At 40.8% G+C, this 9,672-nt stretch overlaps 1 protein-coding gene across 1 annotated transcript; it reads right to left on the reverse strand.

Annotated features, from left to right (window-relative positions):
- Nucleotides 1-368: 368 nt before the first annotated feature.
- On the reverse strand, nt 369-7,575 carry LOC5572486 (PP2C-like domain-containing protein CG9801). Its single transcript, XM_001660385.2, has 5 exons — nt 7,239-7,575; nt 7,069-7,175; nt 4,375-5,105; nt 4,096-4,314; nt 369-1,395 (listed from the first exon to the last, which is right to left on the reverse strand). Exons 1-5 carry the CDS (start codon nt 7,257-7,259, stop codon nt 533-535), a joined length of 1,941 nt encoding a protein of 646 aa, XP_001660435.1. The 5' UTR covers nt 7,260-7,575; the 3' UTR covers nt 369-532.
- Between the last annotated feature and the right edge of the window lie 2,097 nt (nt 7,576-9,672).

The raw sequence follows: 9,672 nt of genomic DNA on the forward strand, positions 1-9,672 counted from the left end.
AATGCCAGAAAGAAGAAGAAGAAGGTTTTCACTGGTGATAACCAGGCAGCCTGGTTATTGTAAAACGCCATCTTTGGGAATTTCCACACTTATTATAATCCGGGCACATACCTGAGTTAATGGTTAAAACAACGGCTAAAAATTGGATTTTCGGACATTGGTCTTTTCTATACTTTTGGACCACCTTGATGTCGGTTAATATTGATGATTAACTCCTGACGTGCCCATCAGCCAGTGATGTACAGTGAATGTAGTTGGGAAGTGATAGTTATTTTTTGGATTTTACAAAAAGCCTTTCCAAACAGCTTTGCTGATTTTTTTTTTCTGTCACAACACACAACGAATTAATAAATAAATACTTGTTAATATATGATTATAGTTATTATTATTCAAGTTTATTCATAGTTTTATGTGAAAAAGCGAGACCAGTCTGCTTATATTGTAGATCTATCAAAATTGCATTTATTATTAGGCTCTTTTGCCATCAGGCATTACGGAGCCGTATTATAACTTCACTTAACTGCTCTCTTTACTAGAGGTTTGTTTCAGTATATGCATGTCCCACACCAACTGTGTACGCAACAATCGATGCATGATCCAACTTTCCAGGAAGTGACGAAAAGGTGCTTCCTTCCACCATTCTCTTTCGGGCCATCTTCTGTTGGTTTTTAGTGTATTCTACTTCTTTTCGGCGTCCATCCTTGTCTGTTACAATTCTGTAATAAAGCTCACGTTGCTCTAACATTTTTCTTTTTGCTGACGTGATGCAGGTCGCAAAATCAATCAATAGCTGGCATAGCTGCTTGGCAGTTGTACAGGGTCTTAGAGTTCCATTGATTCCGTATGTTAGCAAGTCAGCCATCCGTAACAACGTTAACTGATGCCTTTGTGCACCTGTCACTAATGGCAATGCTGGAGTTCTGGTTGGATGGTTAGCTATACGTAATCTAGGTTCGATGAATGTTTTAGATCTGGTGTAAGTTCTTCTTGCTCCCTCTATAGAAGAACCTGTAGATACTGGTCTTTTATGTGTCGTTGGCGCGTGTGACACCGGTGGTCTTGAAGATGGTCCTACTTTAGCATTCGTATCTACTTCTTTCTGCTTAGGCATAATACTGGATGCACTTTTGTTTTGTCTTTTGGGGGCTAAGCGAGTTTGATTAGTTTGAGAAGGAACCACTGGTTGAACCTTATGCATCAATGGTTCAGCAAATTTGCCCACCACGGGATCAAAATTGTCACTAATACCATCGGACGTGAGGAACACAATATCGTCTTTTTCCAAGACTGTTGATGCAAGCGTGAGGTTCGTCATTTCCGGTCTATCGCCGTTAACCGGCCCAAGGGCTCCCAGAGCATCGCGCATATCACGCATGGAGTTGACATCATGGGAACCTGAAAACGAAGATGTGTGTGCATGAGCATAAAAGTAAGTAATAACAGGTGTAGCTTATGTAACAATTGGTTTATTATTTAAATTTGTACAGCACAATTTGTTGTTGAACAACAAAGAGTAGAATTGTACCGAGAAACAAAGAAAACATAGATCACAGATACATAGATGTTAGCCAGAAGGAGGAGTTCAGACCGACGATTGGAAAGTGCAGCGCCTACCAGCTGACGAACGAAAACGGCCTACGACTGATAGATTTTGCCGCCTCCAAGAATATGGCCATTTGTAGCACCTATTTCCAGCACAGCCGTATCGGTACACCTGGAGATCACCTCAGCAGACAGAATCGCACAACGCCCACGTTTTGATCAATGGACGGCACTTCTCCGACATAACCGACGTCAGAGCCTATCGTGGCGCCAACATTGACTCCGACTACTACATGGTGATGGTAAAACTGCGCCCAGAATTATTCGTCATCAACGATGTACGGTACCGCCTCGGTACAATCAAGCGCGGCTGAAACAACCGGATGTCGTCAATGCGTACGCGCAGCATCTTGAGGTAACGTTGCCGAATGAGGACGAGCTCGATAGGGGCCGTCTTGAAGACTGCTGGAAGACAGTCAAAGCAGACATTAACGACGCTGCCGAAAGCATTGTCGGATATGTGGAACGAAGCTCAAGAAACGATTGGTTCGGCGGGGAGTGCCAGGAGGTTTAACAGGAGAAGAAGGCAGCGCGGGCTGCAATGCTGCAGCATGGTAGCGTCAAAACGTGGAACGATACAGACTGAAGCGGATACAACAAACCCGCCTATTCCGGGACAAAAAGCGCCGCCTGGAAGATATGGAATGCCAAGAAATGTAGTTGCTGTACCATTCTCAAGAAACGCGGATGTTCTATTAGAAGCTCCACACATCCCGCAATGGCTTCGTGCCGCGAGCTAAAATGTGCCGGGATGAGGATGGGAGTATCTTCACTAACAGACGCGAGGTGATCGAGAGATGGAAGCAGCACTACTATGAACACCTGAATGGCGCAGAAAACACAGGCACAGAAGATCAGGACATCGAAGGTGATGGCTACGTTTGCACAGCGAACAGTGGAAACTTACCTGCTCTTACGATGAGGGAAGTTAAGGATGCCATTCAATAGCCCAAAAACAAGGCCGCTGGCAAGGATGGTATAGGAGCCAAACTCATCAAAATGGGTCCGGACAGGTTGGCCGCTTGTCTGCATCGGCTGATAGTCAGAATCTGTGAATCGGATCAGCTACTGGAGGAGTGGAAGCAGGGGTTTATATGCCTTTCTACAAAAAGGGCGACGAATGTGAAAATTATCGTGCAATCACTATCCTAAACGCCGCCTACAAAGTGCTATCTCTTCCGTCGTCTTTAACCTATACGAGTTCGTGGAAAGTTATCAAGCAGGTTTCATCGACGGTCGTTCGACAACGGACCAGATCTTTTCCGTGCGGCAAATTCTCCAGAAATACCGTGATTACCAGGTCCCTACGCACCATCTGTTCGTCCATTTCAAGGCGGCATACGACAATATTGACCATGTAGAGATATGGAAGATCATGGACAAGAACAGCTTTCCCGGGAAACTCACAAGATTGATTAGAGTAACGATGGACGGTGTGCAAAACTGCGTGACGATCTCGGGCGATCACTTCGGTTCCTTCGAGTCTAGGCGGGGACTACGACAGGGCGATGGGCTCTCGTGCCTGTTGTTCAATATTACTCTTGAAGGTGTCATGCGAAGACTCGGACTTAACAGTCGAGGCACGATTTTCACGACAATTTGTTTGCAATTGTTTCCGAACATTTTGTTTGCTTCGCGGACATGGATATTATTGGGAGAAAAATTGAAACGGTGCGTCGAAAACAAAGTACATGCTGGTAGGCGGAAGCACGACAGGACCCGCCTAGGAAGCAGTGTCACGATATACAAAGATATCTTCGAGATGGTGGACGAGTTCGTCTACCTCGGATCCTTGCTGATGGCTGACAACAATGTTAGTCGGGAAATTCGAAGCGCATCATCAGTGGAAGTGTGGAAGTGCCTACAATGGGCTCCAGAAGAAACTGCGGTCAAGAAAGATTCACCTCCGCACCAAATGCACGATGTACAAAACGCGCATAATACAGGTAGTCCTCTACGTGAATAAGACGTGGACTATGCTCGAGGACGACTTGCAAGCTCTTGGGGTTTTCGAACGCCGAGTGCTAGGAGAAGGCGTGTGGCGGCGAAGGATGAACTACTAGTTCGCTCAACTCTACGGCGAACCCAGTATCCTGAAGGCACCTGGCATTGCTGTTCAGTCAAACACACAAGACTACGGTGGCGCTATCTATGCTTTTTATAGCGGCCATTCTGGCTATTTGAATGATATATGCCCATGATTCTCATCATATTTTAACGAACCGTTAGTTTTTCCTTCGACCATCCGCTTCCGCAAGTACTTCTCGCTGAACTTAGCTTAAGGACCTATGAAATAATAAGAGATTCTCTCCTATCTCGCTCTCTTTCGATTGTAACAGTGTAATACTTAAGCTTTTATGGAGTTTCCACTAAAGATTGAAAGACAACGTCCTTGGCCTGCGTTTCAAACAAAAAAGGTTATTAAAGAGATTTATGTGGGTCACTTATTGATTAAAGAGAGAGTAAACTGTATCTATTAAATCAATTTCTTACCTTCAGTGATTTCTCGCACACCGTGAACTTTAGAATAAACGTATCCAAGAGAATCGCCGACATTGCAGGAACATGCAACATATTTGCCTGGATCTTCAGACAGCGGTAGAACTACCAGAACAGTCAACGTAGTCAATGCTCCACCTGCTTCCATTATGTAAGCATGTGCTTCCCAAAAACTTCGCACCAAACTTACAAAAATTTCTTTCGTTGACGAAGCTGAAAGCATGATTTAAAATATTACAAGGGCTCAACAATTGATTCCAATGTTGAACTTACTCTGATGAATTCCAAATATAGCCGAATTCAAGTAATCGATTGCACCTTGAACAGCACATCTTGCTGCGAGCTGTGCCCCATCGCCCCAGTTCACTCCATCTGCCAGCGCCATTATGCAAGTATTTTCTCTTGCAATTATTCCAAAGCAATCTGCCACAGGATTTCCGATATTTTCGCCAGTAATAAAATTCTTCTCATACAAGGAAACCGATATTCCATACGCATCGTCATCTGGGAGATTCCAATTCGTTATGTTCGCTATGGGGTCAGTCGTATCCGTAGCGTCCAAAGTACTCTTAATAACTGTGTTGTCATTTACATTATCTATTGTTTCGGCCACGAGTGAGATCACGCTTTCCGGATGTGGGTCTTTGGTTGCAGATTTCTGCATCTGTAATAACTTCGAACTTTCTTTATTAGCGGTAACAGTTCTCCTATTTGCATTAGTGTCTGCTTTTACGTTCGATTTGATGGAGTTGTGTGTTTTCTTCCCGAATGCGGAGTCACTTTGAATTTCTTGCTCCAAATGAGTATCTATGAAATCTATTTCAGGGCCTGCACTCAGATGAATGCGTGTTCTACGAATACCAGTCAACCCTTTGTCAGGACCCGTGTAGGCCGCCGTTACGGAATCGGTTCCAGTTTTATACTTGTCAATGCTATGTTCTGGTAACTCATTAGGTTCCTTTCCTGACTTGATCTTAGGTATAAAATCTGGGGGCTTCCACGTCCTGAAAAGAAAAGAAAAACAAAGTATTGAATTTACAATATTTCATGTTGCGGGAGTCATCAGAAAATTCACGTTTAACGTTTTGTGAAATGTGTAATTTTAGGAAAACTTTTGCATTGTTGGTTTCCTCAGAACCAAAATCTCAATAGGTGCTTGGGCAGCATCTGCCAAATGATTAAAACTGATGAAGCCTAAGCTCTTGATACAACAGCTTTACCTTCAAGACAAAAGTTATCAACGCAACAATGCGGTATTGTTATAGGCTGTTTTATCGAAATCATCCATAGTGCGCCAGAATGTCGGACTTTACTGTTCCCGCTTCTTCTACTTCTTGCTGCGTGTGACTCACATACATCTCCCTCTCTTGCCGATCAACTGTTTCTCGGACTCTCCAAGCCAACTACTTGGATGCAGATGTCAGTCCAGTGATATCTGTTGTATTGTTCCGCTTTTCGCGATTTCGCTTGATTTCCAACGCCGTGTCCTCAGCAGGAGCCACATACTACAGTATTGATGACGAGACACTTTAGTGCACGGTTGTGCTACTTTTCCCCGAATGTCAGTTCCCCGAATGTCGTTTCCCCGAACGCCAGTTCCCCGAATACCAGTTCCCCGAATATCCCGTTTCCCCGAATAGCCCACTTCCCCGAAAAGTTTTTGGCACTCATATTTGTCATAACTTCATACATTTCAGGAGGGTGAACGTATTGGTCATCTGATATGCACCCTTCTTTATTTGATTGGCGGTTCTTACTAGTTTTACCACCCTCAGAATTTTTGGCAACATGTATCTAGTCGAAAACGACTAAATATCTCCTTCTTTTGATTGCTTATCGTTGTTTCTAATTCACCATCCTACCACTGAAAGCTATTATAGCACCTATTTGAACTGCTACTCTTTTCGGGGAAACGGGTCATTCGGGGAAATGGCATTCGGGGAAACGGGTCATTCGGGGAACTGGCGTTTGGGGAACCGACATTCGGGGAAACGACATTCGGGGAAAAGTAGCACAATTTTAGTGCACGTACCTTTGTTTGTGGTGGGCTGTCTGCAGTTTGCTTCCGCTCATCCAACATTCCCACTTCTTTTAACTTCTCGCCCATCACCGTTATCATACATTACATTCCAAAGAGTTGGACCCAGAATGGAGCCCGTTGATACTTGCATTGACTTCTGTCCTGCATCCTGACTCGTACATCAAGTCTTTGCTCTGGATACATTTCTCTTTATTCGTCGTTGGATTTTGCTTCAGGAAGAGACCTTCCACAATTACCTTCAACTTGTTCGGGCACAATTCATGAGATATTTCAAAGACAATTATTTGTGGACTATGTTTATCTATGGAATGTACCTTTAAAAGCCTTGAAGTTTTTGGAAGACATGTTTAACTTTTGAGCTCTAATTGAACAAATAATAAGCTGTTTCTTCACCGCTTAGGCATTAAATCCAGTTTAACTATATGGGTAAACGTGGTTTACAACTAAAACACAGGTGAAGAAATCTCCCCTAAGTAAAGTACTAAAACTCAAAATTCTTTAACACTACACGCAAAAAAATTGTGCGGTAGAAACTACCATTTTAGGGGGTTAACTTAAGCGCTCGCACCGGCAATTTTCAGCAGACCATAAATGCGCTTGATTTTACCATGTCTGTTGTCGAAATCAGATTGTTGTAAATTATTTCTTTCAAATGTACCAGTAATGTGGTGGGATGTACCGTAAACATAGTAAATTGGTCTGAAATTCCATGGTAGTTTCAAGAATGGGCGTAGTCAGCTAAAATAGTAATTTTTACTACAGAATTTTTTCCCGTGTAATATTATATACTATCTAATTCATTTTTTCAATTAAGCATTGCCTTCCTTTGGCTCTGAAAAAGTTTGTATCATCAATAAATTAGGAATCATTCTCGACGTTATGTAGATATATAGATTTTCATGCTCTTATAGACACAATGAACTCACCCGTCTAGGTATCGTGTTATGAAGGATCCATCCGACACTTTGCTCTCGGATGTAATTCGTTCTTCTCGATCAGCAATGAAACTAAATTGCCTGAAGTATGTAGTAACCTGTAATACATATCCCATAGAAAATTTCACAGCCTTTTCAGAACTATCGATCTATTTACTTACCTTTTGCCTCAGTGAAGGCATTTTTGAGATGAGATTGAATACTAGAGATTCGTCGATTTGCAATTTCTGCGATTCAATGCAAACTTTTTTAAATTGTATCTTCAATGATAATTAACGGAGGTCATCTTTAAGCCAGACACTCAATACCTGAACACTGGATTGAAAGTGCATAAACCACCATGGATGGCATGAAACAAGTGTACGAAAATGGTGGCGACGATCACAACAAGCACAAGACAGGAGTGGAAACAAGATACTGATGTTTCATATATTTTTTGTTTTCATTTGTAAAGCTCTATTCCAGACTTCAAAGTTGCTGATGTTTTCTTGGGTTTTGTTTGAGAACAACAAGGAAAGAAATATGTTTTACTTTTTCACACATACAATAAGAGTTCCTTTCTTGATTTTCAATGATTGCGTTCTTCTTTAACATTATATTCAGAGCTGCCAGATGATTTGATAGAAAATCTGTATCCACGAGGTTAAAAAATCTGTGTCCCATACAAAAAAATCTGTGTCCATACAAAAATTGTTGAAAGAAAATCTGTGTTCCATACAAATTGAATCTGTGTCAGAATAAAAATATCTGTGTAATACAGAGAAATCTGTACATCTGGCAGCCCTGATTATATTTCGCCAATAAGAAATATGCTTTATGACGTTTAATCACCATTCCCCTTTAAACGTCCATTCTTTGATGCTGAAACGAGAGAGAACGCTGTTTTCAACACACTTACATGAATACATTATATTCATAAGGCAATCTGATGTTCAATCACCTTTCTCTTTCCTGCACACGCACGCTTATGGATTGTTTTCATACGGAAACCGTTTCCCTATGAAAACAACAGACAAAAAATCCCATTTAGGGTTGTCTCAAAATCAAAATTAATCGATTAGTTGGTAATCGATTACTGTCCATGAATGCCGATTATCGATAACGATTAATCGACTTGTATTTTTCGATTAATCGAATTAATCGACATTTTTTTTTAAGTTTGAGATATTACTGCTATAAGGTACCCCGGAGTAAGCTAAAACGGGTGGGGCAAAATAAAATACTAAGTTTTAAGCATGATGACAATAAGTGTTCGGAAGTCGGAAATACCTGCTTTTCGTTCCTTAAAGTTTGTTTCATTTATTAGCACAATGTTTGTAGTAAAATTTTACATTATTACGAAATTTTACATTTCATGTAACCCCAGCCGTGCTAACTTGCCCTAAATTGAATTTCAACGGTTTTGAAAATTGCTCCTAATAGAATCCTCGTAAATACGGATCGACGTGCACGATGAAATTCTTTTAAAATTTAATAGAACTAATCCAATGTTCGAAGCAAGAAGTTCAGGTTTATGGCTTAATACATTGTTTCTCTGAGATTTTTTTTTTCAAATCAAGATGAATTTCAGTATGTAATTAGTATACAACTTCGTTGAACCAATGGTCTACATCTATAATTCTGAAGCTAATCCCTCCCTCTCCCATTTTTCATGATTTACATTTTGGAAATGAAAAACAAGCACATTGAACTGAACCATTTCTGCAGAACATACATGAACGAGCTTCGTAGAAAATTTATGTTTTGTTTCCTTATTTCTGGAGAATAATTTGATTGTATTTATTTATTTTGTGTCATGATTAGTTGTAAATTATAGGGAATAACTTAAAGAATTTGTAAAACAATTCGTATTAATAAGAAGCACTTGAATGTTTACGGAATTATAACAAAATTTTAGGTATATTTTGAAATACCTGCACGATTTTCAAATGAAGTTTTGATTCATTTTTCAAGAATTTTTAATATCTACTGAACATTTTTAGATTGACTCGGGAATTTCTAGCAAACTTCGGCAATATTCAGTTTACTCTGGTAAGCTCTGTTCAGGTTACTTCAGAATTTTCTACCATCTGAATATATTTTTCACAGCCTCCTGACACCGCCCATACAACCCCATTGAAAAATAACGAGCAAACATCTCTGGTTCCCACTGGGAAGTGGTTCCCACTGACAGCTTAATGTTTGTAAACAAATAACCGTTTGCGGAATAACAATCGATGATGGCGAAATCTTGTTCTCCGAAAAATTTCTTTCCTCGCATAACAACAGTTATTCGAACAAACAAACGGTTGCAAACTATTGTATTGCAGTACAGCAATTCAATTTGGGTTGATGTGATTAGCTAAAAACACATTTTACTATTGGAGGAAAAATTCCCTAATATGATTAGGCCAATGTACGTTGTTGCTCTTGAGTTTGATGCTGACCACGAAAACATGGCTGCCTAGCACCGGGTTGATTTTTCACAATAGTGCACACACTCTAGCCACAGACAAACAGACGTCACACTCTCATCGCTGTCCATCGACCAACTTTTTAACGATCGATTCGAATATCTGGTAGGTGGTCAATAATAGAAGTAATAAACCATAGAAG

The sequence above is a fragment of the Aedes aegypti genome, chromosome 3 (genome assembly GCF_002204515.2).
Source record: "Aedes aegypti strain LVP_AGWG chromosome 3, AaegL5.0 Primary Assembly, whole genome shotgun sequence".
NCBI classification, from domain to species: Eukaryota; Metazoa; Arthropoda; class Insecta; order Diptera; family Culicidae; genus Aedes; species Aedes aegypti.

Bases quoted from the DNA above. Each gene is read 5' to 3' on its own strand.
- LOC5572486 (XM_001660385.2), bottom strand. From the start codon at position 7,259: ATGCCTTCACTGAGGCAAAAG. The intron at 7,176-7,238 runs GTAAGTAAATAG...TATGTATTACAG, and splicing joins TGCCTTCACTGAGGCAAAAG to GTTACTACATACTTCAGGCA. The intron at 1,396-4,095 runs GTAAGAAATTGA...CTTCGTTTTCAG, and splicing joins TGTGCGAGAAATCACTGAAG to GTTCCCATGATGTCAACTCC.